Source organism: Pagrus pagrus (assembly GCF_965226575.1).
Source record: "Pagrus pagrus genome assembly, chromosome: 20".
In the NCBI taxonomy this organism is placed as follows: domain Eukaryota; kingdom Metazoa; phylum Chordata; class Actinopteri; order Spariformes; family Sparidae; genus Pagrus; species Pagrus pagrus.
Window position 1 is genome coordinate 10997447 of NC_140207.1, and position 15374 is coordinate 11012820.

At 43.6% G+C, this 15374-nt stretch overlaps 3 protein-coding genes across 7 annotated transcripts in view; all 3 read left to right on the forward strand.

Moving 5' to 3' along the window:
• Positions 1–7440, forward strand: part of slc4a2b (solute carrier family 4 member 2b) — a 43467-nt gene extending 36027 nt beyond the window's left edge. For 3 of the 5 annotated variants that reach the window (XM_084340315.1, XM_084340314.1, XM_084340317.1), the window contains 15 exons: positions 33–168; positions 732–936; positions 1025–1133; positions 1229–1413; positions 1502–1715; positions 1808–2014; positions 2122–2270; positions 2556–2750; positions 3174–3401; positions 3497–3586; positions 3700–3866; positions 4183–4436; positions 4523–4692; positions 4830–5003; positions 5326–7440. In XM_084340315.1, coding sequence (XP_084196441.1) covers positions 33–168; positions 732–936; positions 1025–1133; positions 1229–1413; positions 1502–1715; positions 1808–2014; positions 2122–2270; positions 2556–2750; positions 3174–3401; positions 3497–3586; positions 3700–3866; positions 4183–4436; positions 4523–4692; positions 4830–5003; positions 5326–5406 — 2564 coding nt within the window. In that variant the 3' untranslated portion in view covers positions 5407–7440. The remainder of the gene's footprint in view (positions 1–32; positions 169–731; positions 937–1024; positions 1134–1228; positions 1414–1501; positions 1716–1807; positions 2015–2121; positions 2271–2555; positions 2751–3173; positions 3402–3496; positions 3587–3699; positions 3867–4182; positions 4437–4522; positions 4693–4829; positions 5004–5325) is intronic. The other 2 variants (XM_084340316.1, XM_084340318.1) reach the window with 1 other exon arrangement.
• A 636-nt stretch (positions 7441–8076) lies between these two features.
• Positions 8077–9297, forward strand: LOC311249690 (uncharacterized protein). Its single transcript, XM_084340940.1, has 4 exons — positions 8077–8331; positions 8528–8632; positions 8740–8841; positions 8962–9297. The coding sequence occupies exons 1-4, from the start codon at positions 8137–8139 to the stop codon at positions 9049–9051; spliced, it is 492 nt and encodes a 163-aa protein (XP_084197066.1). The 5' UTR covers positions 8077–8136; the 3' UTR covers positions 9052–9297.
• Positions 9298–11076: 1779 nt separating this feature from the next.
• On the forward strand, positions 11077–14486 carry LOC311249689 (uncharacterized protein). The gene is made up of 4 exons (XM_084340939.1): positions 11077–11323; positions 12714–12824; positions 12914–13015; positions 14089–14486. Exons 1-4 carry the CDS (start codon positions 11132–11134, stop codon positions 14173–14175), a joined length of 492 nt encoding a protein of 163 aa, XP_084197065.1. The 5' UTR covers positions 11077–11131; the 3' UTR covers positions 14176–14486.
• Positions 14487–15374: the final 888 nt, after the last annotated feature.

Below are 15374 nucleotides of genomic sequence, written 5' to 3' on the forward strand. Positions count from 1 at the left end.
GTGCTGAGCTCATTGTGTGCGTGTGTCTACAGGTGCAGTGCTGCTGGATCTGGACCAGAAGACCCTGCCTGGCATTGCCCACCAGGTGGTGGAGCAGATGATTATTTCCGACCAGATCAAAGCTGAGGACCGAGCCAATGTCCTGAGGGCCCTGCTGCTGAAACACAGGTGACCTGCAGAAAAAGAACGCAACGAACAAGCAGTGATTTCCTTTATTTCCCTTTAAAGCAAAACACTGAAGAAAGAAAGAAAATGTGTATATCTGTTGCACAAAATTGTTTATTTTGTCTGAATGTCTCTGTTTGGGCTGTTTTCTTGGAAGGAAATGAAATACTGGATACTCACTTCTTTAGGATTTCACTCAAAGCTGTAACCTGTCATAAGAGGTCGCAAGGAGACTTTTTTTTTTTTTTTCAAGGGAGACGAGCCAAACCTGTGCTGATGATGATGAAATAGTACTATTTCGTGGTACTTATTACCAGGTTTTTTTTGGTTATTTTGATTTTTTTGTCTATGGTTTCAATTATTACAGTCCTGACTCGAGACTAGACTTTGACTTTCAAAGCTAATAGCAGTTCATACTGCAATTAATATGAGTATAAGGATGAGCAGTGATTAAACCGCCTTTACTCCCACTGTTGCACACGTCCTGCTACTAGGTGGCTTCATGCCTGGTCGCTGCCTCTCTTCCTCCTGCTCAACCTCTCTCTGCCTCTCCCCGCCTCCCCTAGTCACCCGAGCGATGAGAAGGAGCACAGTAGCCCTTTCCCCAGGAACATCTCTGCCGCCAGCCTGGGCAGTCTGATGTCACCGCATCACCACAGTGGCAATCACACACATCAGCCAGAACCATCGGTGACCGACCCACTCATGGGCACCCTCCACGCCGCGGGCGACGCCGACACACGCATCGACATGGATAAGAACGATGTACAGGTGAGTCTCGGGTGATTTCCAAATCAGCCCCAGTTGCAATAATTCTTCACTATCCTGATTTTGCTTCTTCGATTGCCTTCCATCGCAGCAGAAGGAGCCGACCCTGGTGTCCGGTATGCATCGGTCCAAATCCAAACATGAGCTGAAGCTGCTGGAGAAGATTCCTGAAAATGCAGAAGCCACTGTCGTCCTTGTGGGTGAGTTCTCCCAAACCCCATAACCAATTTTCCCTCGCCTTTCCATGTGAGTAGTGCTGTCTGTATGTTGACTGTCATGTCCTGATATCTTCCAGGCAGCGTGGATTTCCTGGAGCAGCCCACCATGGCGTTCGTGCGGCTGCAGGAGGCGGTGGAGCTGGAGTCCGTCCTCGAGGTCCCCGTGCCGGTCAGGTTCCTCTTCGTTCTGCTGGGACCTCCCACCACCAGCATGGACTACCACCAGATAGGACGCTCCATCTCCACTCTCATGTCTGACAAGGTGAGCAAGGTGTAGAGTAAGTTCAACATCTGCTATCTTCGGTTATCGGTGGAAATTTGAATTTGTTTATATCTGAATCTCCATCCAGCAATTCCACGAGGCAGCCTACCTTGCAGACGACAGGCAGGACCTGCTGAACGCCATCAACAGCTTCCTGGACTGCAGCATCGTGCTGCCGCCGTCGGAGATGGGAGGCGATGAGCTGCTGCGCTCGGTCGCTCGCTTTCAGCGGGAGATGCTGCGCAAGAGGGAGGCTCAGGAGGTCAAACTGTCGAAGGAGCCCAAAAGCCTGGAAGAAAAAGGTGAGCATGTCCTCACACATCTATGATTTTATCAAATTAAATTTCCGATAATGTTTTATTACAATTAATAACCCGTTCTCTTCTTCACACAGAGGCCCTCCTCACACCTCTGAAAAAGTCAGACGACCCTCTGAGGCGCACCGGACGCCCCTTCGGTGGGCTGATACGAGATGTGCAGCGCCGTTACCCAAAGTACCTCAGCGACTTCAAGGACGCCCTGAACAGTCAGTGCATGGCTGCCGTCATCTTTATCTACTTCGCCGCCCTCTCTCCTGCCATAACATTCGGAGGCCTGCTGGGTGAGTCGAGTTACTGTCGATTCGCAGCTCATCGTTTTTGTACTGATGAATCTTTAAACCTTGTCGGCGTTCATTAAGGTGTTAACTTGTTGTCTGTGTGTTGCCAGGTGAGAAGACGGAGGGGCTGATTGGTGTTTCTGAGCTGATCGTGTCGACAGCAGTGCAGGGCGTGATCTTCTGTTTGCTCGGAGCGCAGCCGCTACTCGTTGTGGGTTTCTCCGGACCGCTGCTGGTCTTTGAGGAAGCCTTTTACAGTGTAAGTTGGTAAAGAGTAAAATCAGCTCGTTCGGAACTGACGAAGACTATCTCGACAACAACACCGCCTCACAATTTTAAAAAAACCCACAACTGCTGTACTTAAGTAGATTATGATTCAATTTTCAACCGAGCCCAACCACAGACCGCTAAACAAATAAAAAAATACTGAAATCTTTTGTGAAATAATCAAAACTGCTTGAACATTGCATTCATACAAGTTTTTACTGCTTTTATGAGAATCAACCAGTGTATAAAAAAGTTTCTTTGCCCTGTGTCCTCACAGTTCTGCAAAGCAAACGACATGGAGTACCTGACGGGCCGCGTCTGGATCGGTTTTTGGCTCATCATTATCGTGGTCGTCACAGTGGCCTTCGAGGGAAGCTTCCTGGTCCGCTTCGTCTCCCGCTTCACCCAGGAGATCTTCTCCTTCCTCATCTCCCTCATCTTCATCTGCGAGACCTTCATCAAGCTCGGCAGGGTACACCTGAGACTTGAAATAACAGCTCCTGATTAGAAAACGTTTTTGTTGGCACGCTGCGGGTTCTCGTCCCTGACACTAAACCGAACAGACTAATCTTTGGACAGTATTCAAACCTCGGGGTCGAAATGAGTATGTTTTTCTAGCAACTGCACCTGAAATCTCTTGAGATTGATTGGCCTTGAAAGTTAAATGGATTAAGAGTTGACTATTATCCAGGCTTATGATTCTGGAAGGTTTGCTATTTTTAGTTTTATGGCACGGACTTGAAAGGTGTTTTGCCACAGGATAATCTCATTTTCCTCATTTTTTTAAAATTATAATCCCTCTGAGGAATGTAATCGCAACACGTGTGTGCATTTTTGTCTGTACTGTGTTGTGAAATATTGCGCATTAATTTGAACCCTTTGTGTCTTTGGGCAGATTTTCAAAGAGCACCCACTGAAACGTTGTTCCCTCGACAACAGCACAGAAGGGGGCGCCTCGGCAGAAAATACCACGCTGGTGATGAGCAACATTACCCAGCCTGTGGCGGTGACGGTCCGAGGCGAGCCCAACACGGCGCTGCTCTCTCTGGTTCTCATGGCCGGAACGTTTTTCATCGCTTTCTACCTGCGCAAGTTTAAGAACAGCGCGTTCTTCCCTGGACGGGTGAGGAGATAAATTCCCTTTCTGCGATGCAATTAAAATCTGCAGAACAAACAGCCAGAATAGTTTCAGCCGTGTTAATAATTTGTTTGGTTCAGTTTCGCAGGATGATTGGAGATTTTGGCGTACCGATCGCCATCCTCATCATGGTCCTGGTGGATTACAGCATAAACGACACATACACGCAGGTGAGACTCAAACACTGTCACTCAATCTTGTGTAAATGTGTGACCTCTGGCTTCATGTTTGTCAAAGAGTCAAAATCAAAAGACAAAAATCCCTGTTGTCATCCTCGGTCCAGAAACTGAGCGTTCCTGAAGGCTTCTCTGTGACGAGCCCCAGCAAACGCGGCTGGATCATCAGTCCTCTGGGTACAAACGGTGAATTCCCCATCTGGATGATGTTCGCCTGCTGTCTGCCCGCTCTGCTGGTTTTCATCCTCATCTTCATGGAGACTCAGATCACTACGTGAGTCACTACGTCAGATCTTTTTTCAGAGTCGCTTTAAAAGTTTGCCTACATAGTGCTGCTTCAAGCGTTCACTAAAGAACCCAGTTAAGTGGGATTTTTATCCAGATAATTAAAAACAAGGATGGACGAATCGAACATCAGTATAAATATTAAAATACATGAAAAAAGTGGAAGGAAACAAAATAATGTATTCACTAATGTAAAATCTAGAAATGTTTATTTATATATTTTTTTTATTTACATCTTCAAATAAGCCTTTCTCTGGGCTGGGTCTTCCAACTCTGTTGCTTACGTCTGTGTTTACTCCCTGCAGCCTCATAGTGAGTAAGAAGGAGCGGATGCTGGTGAAGGGTTCTGGTTTCCATCTGGACCTGCTGCTGATCGTGGTGCTGGGCGGCAGCTCGGCTCTCTTCGGCCTGCCGTGGATGGCCGCCGCGACCGTCCGCTCGGTGACCCACGTCAACGCCCTGACTGTCATGAGTAAGGCCGTCGCCCCCGGAGACAAGCCTCGCATCCAGGAGGTGAAAGAGCAGAGGGTCACCGGGCTCCTGGTGGCCATCATGGTTGGTGAGTGTCATCAGTGCTCTTTCTGATTATTGAAGCCAAAGTCTATTTAGAAAATGTTCATTTTTAAATTTCCTTCCTCTGCACAGGTATGTCGATTGTGATAGGCAAACTGCTACGTCAGATCCCTCTGGCAGTGCTGTTTGGCATCTTCCTCTACATGGGTGTGATGTCACTTAACGGTATCCAGCTGACAGAGCGGATGATGCTGCTGCTCATGCCACCAAAGTATCACCCTGACCACACCTACGTACGGAAGGTAAGAGGCAGGGGTGGAAGTAACTAATTACAACTACTCTAATTACTGTAATTACTGACTCTTCTCCCTGAAATGCCACTATAAGATCATGATCTTGTCTCAAGTGTATAAATGTTTCTGATCTCTGTTTCCTCCAGGTCCGTACGCTGCGTATGCATCTGTTCACCGGCATCCAGCTGGTGTGTTTGGGGGCCCTGTGGGCTGTGATGTCGACCCAGGCGTCGCTGGCTTTCCCCTTCGTCCTCATCCTCACCGTCCCCGTCAAGATGTTCCTGCTGCGCCGCATCTTCACCCCCAGAGAGATGGCATGTGTAAGTTCACCACAGGGGGGCGCTGCATGACTTTTTACACACCTGCACCACAACCACAGCTGCAGCAACGTCATAACTCACCCTCATCTTAACTGAATAATATTTCATATCAATATTATTATGTATTTACTTTTATCATTTATAAGATTTATCATTGTAAACACTGTCTCCTGTTATTTTTAATGACTTGCTTTTTTAAGATTCTTTGTTGATATGTTGCATGTAACGTTTTTAAAGGTGCTACATAGGTAAATGTATTAATATTATTATTAGTAACTGCACTTGTCGTCACTAATCCTGGTGTGTCCTCTCCCTCCCCCAGCTGGATGCGGACGACGCAGAGCCGAAGTTCGACGAGCGCGACTGTCACGATGAGTACTCGGAGATGCACATGCCTGTGTAACCCGCCACAAGCCCTCGTATTACCACTCGACTCCTCTTAGCGGACACCAAAACACTTTCAATCACTCTGCTGACCAACGAGTCCTTCAAACCTGAAACGCTCACATTTTGACACCACATCACTGTGCACCGCTGACGCGTGACCGTACGGCTTGTCGCAGGTCTGGTCGGTTGTTACTTTGGTCAGACTCTTTATCAGACTGTTGGGGGGCGAGGGGATCGAACAGATATCACGTGTTCACTCATGATATAGTTTTTTAAAATACATATTTCAGGGGACAAGAGATTCCAAATCATGCGATGTGATCTCGAGCTCAAGATGAAATGCGATTACGGTAGAGGATAGATTTGCAGATTTGACTGATTAATTTTTAGCCCTGAAAGGTTGCTCTGATTCACATTGAATATGTGGAGGATATATGGGATTTATTCTTTTATATTAACATGCTGAGTTATTTGCTGTTCAAGTTTGTCGCCTTTTTCATGTTTTAAGCTCACTAAGCGCCTTATGAAGGAAATAAAAAGGTATACTGAGAGGTGTTTATTTTCTCCTCATTCTGTCTTATTGTAGACAGCGATCACTTTACCCGCCTCCCGAAGCTCGTAGCACTTTTTTACCAAAATCTGAACAATGACTGTATTTTATGTAATCATTTTATTTGAGTATAATGAGTTTAGTGTCCTAAAAAAATCAGTGTTGCTTTAGTTCGCTTCTTAAATGAATTTCTGTGGTTGATTTTAGCCTTTAACCGTACATTTTTTTGTGCTCAGTTTAGATGACAGTTGGGCTTTTATGTCAAATTCTGTACCTGCAGTGAGTGAAGATCACCAGCAGAGGGAGATCTTGCAGGACTGTACCAAAAAAAAAAGCAGTACTGTACATGAAAATGCAATTTCTCATCACACTAATGCCAGGATATCATGTTTGTCATCAAAACACATTTTTTTAGAAGGATGTTAACACAGTGGCTTAATGAATATACTCTAAATGTCTCCACGCACATGATTAGGGCACTAATGTACTAATGTAGTTTGTTTAGAGGTCTCGCTTGGTGTGGTTGATTTATGGGAATCACTGTAATTTACTTTGTCTGAGTGCCAAATGTCTTGTGTAAATAGTTTTGTGATCAGAATAATAAGCTGCAGTTCAGCAATCTCACGTCTCCTAACATTGTTGTTAGCCTAAATTAACAAAATTTCACAGTAAAACATTCCTCGCATTATGATAATTTTGCTTTTTTTTGAGGGGCATCGACTAATTGTTTAAACATTTCATTCACGCTCGTGAACTTGGTCGACCAAATTTCCACACAAACCGTGTAGACAATCTCAATATTCATGCATCACCGAGAGGGAAGGATTTTAAAAAAGATATATAAATGTGTTTTTTTTGTTTTGTGTCATGTTGTATCAGTGTGACATAGATTGGTTAAAGCTTTGACTGTGTCAAATAACTAAAATTTCCGGGCCTCTGTTACTCTCAAGTGTGTATTTCAGACACTACTTTACCAATCTCTGTACTGTCCCATCCTAGCCTGACTGTTGTTGTGATCTTGTGCCTGTTTGGTGTCACGAAGGTGCACAAAATCTCAAAGTGCCTGCGGGACCATGAAGTGATCAGCCACAAGTGTCTGTCGTGTTTGTAAGGATGACACACGTGTTACAATAGTTTGCACTTTCGAGACACTCATGAATCAGACATCTCTGCATTATTTATCTGTCGCAATATGAGGGATTATTGCTGTTTTTGAAGATTTTATTTGGTCACAGAAGCTTTTGGCTGCATCACGGCCATAGACGATGAAGGGGGTGGTTGATGAGAAGTACAGTGTCAGTTTTATGTTTGCTCATCGTGCCTGTGGATGGAGTGAAGGGTAGTGTGTGTATGCCAAAGTATCTGTCAAAGTCGTGAATTGCTGATACAATATGTTGTTCCATTTCAAGCAATACAAAGTCCGAGAGGATATTGCTGATGTTCCCTTGTACATTAATGGTTGAAATATTGATGACAAATAAAAAAGTTATTTTCTATTTACCCTGGCTGTCGTTCTCTCTTGTTTTCTAAGCAAACACATGCAAATGCAGAACAAGAAAAGATCTTTGAAACACAACAAAGTACAGAAAACACATTAAATAAAGAAATGTGCTGCAAATTACAGAAGCAGTATCACATTATATGAATACATCAAGTGTCCACAGGTGCATACTGTAGATGGCTACATCGAAGCTAGGATGCACATCATTATCTCATATCAAAGTTTAGCTGTATGACCGGATGTGTTCGAATAACTAATGCATTGTAAAAAAAACCTTCACAAGCCCATTTTACCCTGCACAATGACACCAAAACAGCCAAACCTGGCAACACTGAACGAGAGACTCTAAAAAGTGATTAACACACCTGGACTACACTTTTCTACACAGCATTTCTGTATTCGTATGTGTTTTCTGTCTGTGCTGCGTGTTTGAACATGTTTCCTCCTTCTCTCTTCAAATTGGTATTTTCTGTTCACATGTGTTTTGTGCGTAAAGCTCTCAGGGCCACCACTGTTAACTCCTCACGTTGAAGTTGGCTGTGAATCAACATCGTCAGGACTGTGGAGTCTTTGAAAAGACAGACTGCTGGGTGTTTCCACGCTCTTCTCTCCCAGGAAAAAAGGGGGAAAGTCAGAAAGTGGGTGGTCCGTTGCTCTGTTCCCTCGCCCTCATTGTTACGGACTGAGGGAGGAAGATGGCAGCTGTTTTGCTGTTGCTGTTGAGCACCGGAGCCTTGCTCTGTTCCTGTGATGCACAGGAGAATAATTACAATAGACTCTCTGAAGCCTTCAAGAAAGGAGTGGATCTGGCCCTGGAGAAGCTCAGCTCTCACCCTGGAATCCAGCAACATTTTCTCTTCCTCAGAAGTGTCCTCGTGTCAGACATTCAGGTAGTTTCCAGTGTGTCTTAATTTCAGAATCAGTGTGTTTACCTTTCGTTGTGCTGGGGCTCATTATCGAGTGGTTTCCTGGGATTTGCTTTGAGTAAAACACTAAGGAAAGGCTTTAATTATCCAAGAATGTGATTTATCAGAGAAAACTCCTCAAGTTAGTTCCAAGCTTTTCTCCTCTTTCTCTTTCTTTCAGCCTGGTTTTGACGTGACTTACATCTACCACCACTTCTACCTCAAAGCCACGCATTGTCCCAAAGGAACGGTCGACTCCACAGGTTGTCAGTTCAGAAACGACAGGGTAAGTATCGCCTGGCTCCTCGAGCTGCGTTCACTGAGCTCAGAAATGTGGAATTTGGAGGGCGAGGAGCCTGCCCTGACTCATTTTGTTTGTGTGCGCTCATGCAGCCGCTGATAGACTGCGCAGTCTGTTACAAAACATTCAGAGACCAGATTGAAGTGGAGCCCAAGCCGTACGTTCACTGTGTCCACAAAACGGCCCTCACAGAGGTCAGTCTGTTCCCTCGACCTTGTTTGTGACAAATCCTCACTGCAAAAATTGAATACAACTTTGTGAGATTGTTTCTGACATTTTTTCCGTTCATCTTCACTTCTTTTCTTGAATAACAGGAGATGAAGACGACCAGAGTGGAGCACTGCAACCGCATGGGTTACAGCAGTGGATCTCCAACTCTCCTCGCAACCAGAGGAACAGAGTGATTTCTTGGGTGACCCATGTAGCATCTAATGTGACACCTATCAGCATTTCTTTGTCCTATTTTAGAGCCATTTCTATCAGCATTTCAAGCTAAAGGCACATGAGTTATTGTTAATTGTTGATCATTTTGTTCACATCTGAGTGAGATCTTTGTGTCACATCTTCAGCAATTCACGCAAAAGATAAATAGCGTGTTGAATTTGTTTTTACAGGAGTATCAATAAAGTTTAATTTGTGGGGAATCAGAAGTTTCAGTTTTTGTGCACGCTAACTGTCTCGAATGAGCAATTTCATTTGTTTTGGTCAATATTTAAAAAAATTAAGGGAGACGTTCAGATCAGTCAGTCCAGACCCACTTTTGTGGACGTCTTAAACAGGTTTGCTATCAGGACATCAGGCTCGGACCCCTCTTGGACGTTTAAAACATGTTTAGTATCTGAACGTTGTCATAAAGTGTTCATGTTGAGCAACAAGCAACTGACCTTTGGATGTCTGCAATAGACAGTTGCTCAGTGGGTTCTGAGTGTGGCACTCAGCCCTCAGCCCATTTTTCCCTGCTGAAGACACACAACTTTGAAAACAGGTCAGACACACACAGCTGATTATTTTTAAAAGCCTAAGTTATTTCCTTAAACAGCTGGGCACTGTAGTTTTTAGTAAATAATAATCTAACAGTAGAAAATAGCAATTTATACACGGTGTATTTACAGCACGGCAGCAGGGCAGTGTATGTGGAAATAAGATAAGCAACAACGCCCAGTTTCATTTCTGTTTTCAATGATCTTTGGTCGACAAAGGAGATCTGTGGCAGAGGAAGAAGATACATCATGCTATGCAGACATCACATGCTTTTGGTCTTTTCATTGGATTTCATTGGATTGGACTCCAGCCTACTGTTTATCTGCTGTTGGACAATATGGCCACCTTGTGGTTGTAATGTTTCCAAAGTTATCAAAAATGTAATACGTGGTTTGTTCTCATTTTCTTCCTCTGCCAAGGCGGTTATGTTTTCACCTGCATCTGTTTGTTGTGTTTGTTTGTTTTATTCACGAGTTGGTTGGTTTGTCAGCAGGATTACACCAAAACTACTGAACAGATTTCCACAAAACTTGGATAGAGGATCAGTCTCGGCCCAGAAAAGACCCCCGTAACTTTTGGTGCGGATCCGAATAAAAGGATGGATCCAGGAATTTTATCCCCCTTTCTTTAATATCGTGAGATTTCAGCGACGGTTCAGGCAGAGCAGTCGGGGGACATAAGAGAGAAAACCAGAAAACATTTTTCTGACCCAGTTTCACCCAAATCAGTGAATAAAGTTAGATATTTGTGTTTTTGTACTGTTATCTTTGCTCTGTGTCACTCGCTCACCGCTTACGTAGGCACACAAAACATTTTGTTTTACATTTAGGAGGAGACACGACTGGACTGTGATTGACTTTGTTATCAAAACATATGTTTTTAACTAGGTGCACAATATTACCGTGGTTGTGATCTTAACTGGTTAAAAAGGATACTGATACTTGAGCAGAGCATCTGAGTACTTCTTCCCACAGATGCCACTGACTTACATGCATCAACAAGTAGTCATAAGAAGTCTTACAAAGAAAATTCTCATTTCCTATAAGTGACCCACTTTCCCGGTAACGCAACAACAAGGGAGCTGATGAAGCAGAGCCAAGAGTTCATTCCCCCTGCTGATCACCGCTGACCTTTATATTTGTCCTGGGGCCAAACTCTTTTCATAACATCTTGGGCTTGTTTCCAGGACTACTCCAAGTCTCCTTTGTGGTAACATTTAACGATATTAGTGCAATTCTGGCAATTCTTCTGTCGTAATCCCCTGCTGAGAATGTGTTTTGTTAAGATGAGCCTTAATCAGAATCCACTGGGGTATTACGGGAACTGGGAGATAAAAAGTAAACTGTTCTGGCAGCAGGCCTGCTGATGGTCACTGTGATGAGTTCCTCTTGTTACTCATACAACCATAATAGGACTTGTTTTGGAAGTGGGTATCGATCCTGCAGGGAGAGGAGGGTGTTCACCCTCTGAGCCGAGCTGCTTTCGCCACACACTCGAGGGAAGATGGCTGCTGGGTTGCTGTTGCTGGTCTGTGCGGGAGCTGTGTTGTACTCTGCCGAGGCACAGGATCCTTACAATGAGCTGCCTGATTACTACAAGAGAGGAGTGGACCTGGCGTTAGAGCAACTCAACTCTCATGCCGGGGTGCACCACCATTTTCGCTTCCTGAGAAGTCTGGACAAGTCAGACATTGAGGTAAACCTAGCAATTTCTAAGTCCTCTTTGCAATGCTGGGCCTGAAGGCTCAAGGTGTTGATGTCTGATTTGACATTTTCTTTGGTAGTGTCAGAACTTGTTCCACCATTCATAGCAGCTACAATGGAAATTAAGGGGGCGTAAAGGCAGAGCATATTTTAAACAAATGTTCTCCTGGAAGTCCCAACAAGAACATGAAAGTATCTGACTAAAACTAAACAGCCAAACGTTTGATTATACTAAAATAAATAAGAAGAATGACTGTAGTTCTGCTCCAGATTCGTCCTGCTTCCAGTTTTACCTTTTGAATCTGCAGTCAGAGTTTGGCACTCTCACTTGGCCCTCAGGGTATTCTAGCTCATACTTGTTTGGACATCTGTTTTTCGGGTCAAGTCGGTGCAGTCTGATTTCGCCAAGAGAAATCATTGATAAGGTGTGTCTTTGCTGCAATGTCCGGATGAAGAAAAAGACATCACGTTCCCACCAGCCTTCACAACGAATCTGATATTTATCAGCGTGAAGTGGCTGTTCATGGTTTTCATCAGTTGTTAGCTTGGAGAAAAGCCACCGCGCAAATGTGAAACAGCTGCAAATCAGCAACACGTTTTGCAGTTAAGGTAAATATGAGCTGATGTCTGAAGTAGAAACTTATCCTACGTCCTGTCTAAAGAATGTAAATCAGGCATCCTGACAGAAAAGACCAGGGAAGACATGTTCTGCTGCTGTTACATTAAAAAGTTTGGTCTGGTTGGGAGGATTTATAGCGTGTGCAACTGAAACTACCCTGTGAAAACCCTAAAGTATAGAGTGCATGTGAGAAAGTTTCCCTGTAAATGGTGAAATTGGTTAAAAACAGTGTGTTTGAAGCATCTGATTAACTTGATGATCTATAGTTACATCTCTTTTCCCCATCGCTGTCTTTCCTTCTTCGTCTCCTGGCTGTTGTTCACTGTGCAGTGGCTCAGTGTCGTGACTAGTTTAAGCCCCAAAAGCATGTGGGTGTTCCTGCTGTTTATTGTACAACTCGCACGCGATACTGTCTCGTGTGCACACGGCACATTCATGGGAGCTGGAGATTTCGATTGAGATTGATTGGAGATCGATAGTTTTGGAGAAGAAATTCAAAGCTGTTCTCAGAGGACAATAAGATCCCCAGAACACTGTTTAAAGCCAGAAAAGTGGCAGGGTCTGCCACATATAAACAAAGTAAGAAAGTATGAAATTGTGTTGCCCTATGAGGTCAGTTTGTTTATTCAGTCATGAAAACAAAGAGAGTTTGTTTATATAGTTTGTTTATGCAACATGAAGATCTTTCTCTTCCTTCCCCAAAACTACACAGTGCACCTTTAAGTATATTGTGACTGACTAACGACCCTCTGCTCTCTCGCAGTCTGGATTCGGTGTGCGATACCTCTACCACCACTTCCACCTGAAGCCCACCACCTGCGCCAAAGGAACAAGCGAGTCCGACCTTCAGAGCTGCCCCTTCAGGAACGACAGGGTGAGAGAGCATTTCGAATCCATGCACAGTATCGAAAACATCCACAGCATAACTCCTCATACTTTCTCGCCTCTTTAATTACTTCACAGCCGCTGATGGACTGTGCAGTTTGCTACAAAACTGCAGATGACCAGATAGAATCGAACCCCAAGCCGTACGTTCACTGTATCCAGAAACCAAGACTCACGAAGGTATTCATGTCCTGTCATGTCATTACCATCTATGATTTGTTTTTTCTAATGTGAGTTTTTTCTGATGACATGCAGCAGGTTAGAAAAACAAAGTTAAACAAGTCATACAGCTCTTCTCCAGCACACTATCCTTTATTCCTTTTCCAGTTTTTTAGAGGGTGGTGCCTGAGGTTGTTCCCAGTTCCCTGTATGCTTCTGACCTACATTTTTTGTTTTTTAAACTCAGATCTCTTGCACCTCTTAATCTGTATGAAGTACTCTAACTAATTTCAAAGTCTTTTTACAGAGTCTGTTGTTTGTGAACCAGATCAGCCAAAACACAATCTTTTCCTAACCAAGTGATTTTGGTGTCATAATTAATCAAAGCGTCTCGACATGCGCCTGAAGCGACCTCTTGTGATTGAATGTCACTTCCCCGCTCTATATGCAAATATACACGCACACCAATCACTCGAGCAAACCAACGTTTTTTACATAAAGAAAGAAATAACTGTGTATATCATTTGCCGAATTAACAAGAAGGCCTGAATGATTGAGAATTTGTTGTGGACAGCGTTTCACAAATCGTATACAGTTTATCCTAGCGCAACAAGCCTCAAAATTGAGCATTTTTTAAAGGGAGTCTGGGGTCTTTCTCCACAGACGACAAAGAAGTAGCTTTTATACGTTACCGTTAACAGTTTTTGTAAAATTTGACATGTTTACAGTCAATATGTTGTATTCTTTAATACATTTTGTGTAAATGATGAAATCGGTTCAAACTCTTAAAATCAGCCTATTTGTTAAGGGAGTCTGGTGATAGCGCTGCAACTAGTTCAAAGGTTAGCTGAAACAAAAATTGGCAGGGGGATCGCTGAGGACTGATGTTGATGCCAAATGTGAACAGGGCCATAGAGAAATGTGCAGTTTCAACATATATTCGTGGTTTGCGGCAACGTGCATTGCCAACAATTATTCTGGCGACTGTCAGGCTTACACTGACAACACAGACAACCTGACGGGTAAATCGATGCAGACTATAGCGTTGCTTCCTGCCTGAACAGACTTCTGAATGTGTTTCCTCTTTGTTTCAGGACATGAGGAAAGCCAGGACGGATCACTGCAAAAAAATGACTTACAACAGTGGAGCTCCTACACTGTTGGCTGTGTCTACTGGCTAAAAAAACAATCCAGCGTTACAGCTAAAATGGCATGCTTCGTAACATGTAACCAACCAATCTGTAGTTAACCTGTTGCATGCTTATTTCACTGGAGTGAGGTAACTTTGACATGCCAACGCTCATCGTCATTTCCTGCAGATCTCTCCTCCAGGAGCCACTTATTATATAAAAATACAAAAACAGGAAATCTCTCTTCAAATACTGGTGATTCAACCTTACTTTAAGCTCATCTCTGCTGTGAGACTTTACTTACTTGTGTGAATTCACTGTATTCCAGATGTAACACTGTGTAATAAAAAAGATAAGAAATGTGTCGTTGTTTTTTTGTGGCATTTACTCATCTGTGTCCGTGTGCAGGCTCGTTAGAGACCCACCCGCCCTACTCTGTCTCTCCTTTTTGTGCCTAAACCTAACCAGAGCATAAACACAACGCTGTGCCAAGAGAGAAATCGTAAAATTCACCTTAAACAAGCGTAAAGTCGCAACATAAAGATACGTAAAGCTTAACCTTTTTTCTGGTTTTGCAGAAACGGTCTTAGCTGACATTTATTCTGGTGTTTGGTTCACAGCCAGCAGGAAGGAAATAGCTCCCACATGAAACTGCTCACAAAGGACAAAGACAAGATCTGTGGCTTATCTTGAGAAACCGGGTCATGATTTCCTGGAGGAGACATTGCTGTTGAGGTTTTCAAATGTACTTTTTGGAACAGAGACATCTCTATTGACCGTCTCTCATAAACTCTGCAACTCACACCAAAGCAATCTGAATGGACAAACTGCATTACTTGTTGGAGGAAAATATGTATTTTTGATTTTGGGGTGAACTGTGCCTTAAAGTAAAGGATATGAATACTTCTCATCAGCTGCACCGCTACAGTACAATACTCTTGTGGCCCTGTGATTTTTTTTCTTGGTGTCTGGCAGAGGTGGGGAGTAATAAAGTACAAATACTTCATTACTGTACTTAAGTAGGTTTTTCAGGCATCTGTACTTTACTTGAATGTTTATTTTTCTGACGTTTATCCTTTTCCTCCCTATAGTTTAACACAAACATCTGCACTTTCTGCGCCTCACATTTTCAAAACAGGCTTGTCACTTTAGTTTTAAAGCATTTGAAGTAAATGATCCATTATTCGTGCATCACAAGACTGATTTCAATCTATCAGTGCATATCACGCAGGACAGATGCAGCAAGATGA

What these genes read in the sequence shown, in the direction of transcription:
- LOC311249690 (XM_084340940.1), top strand. Translation starts at nt 8,137, where the DNA reads ATGGCAGCTGTTTTGCTGTTGCTGTTGAGCACCGGAGCCTTGCTCTGT. An exon ending in GTCAGTTCAGAAACGACAGG is followed by an intron (nt 8,633 to 8,739) that starts GTAAGTATCGCC and finishes GCGCTCATGCAG; the next exon opens with CCGCTGATAGACTGCGCAGT. An exon ending in ACAAAACGGCCCTCACAGAG is followed by an intron (nt 8,842 to 8,961) that starts GTCAGTCTGTTC and finishes CTTGAATAACAG; the next exon opens with GAGATGAAGACGACCAGAGT.
- LOC311249689 (XM_084340939.1), top strand. Translation starts at nt 11,132, where the DNA reads ATGGCTGCTGGGTTGCTGTTGCTGGTCTGTGCGGGAGCTGTGTTGTAC. An exon ending in TGGACAAGTCAGACATTGAG is followed by an intron (nt 11,324 to 12,713) that starts GTAAACCTAGCA and finishes GCTCTCTCGCAG; the next exon opens with TCTGGATTCGGTGTGCGATA. An exon ending in GCCCCTTCAGGAACGACAGG is followed by an intron (nt 12,825 to 12,913) that starts GTGAGAGAGCAT and finishes ATTACTTCACAG; the next exon opens with CCGCTGATGGACTGTGCAGT.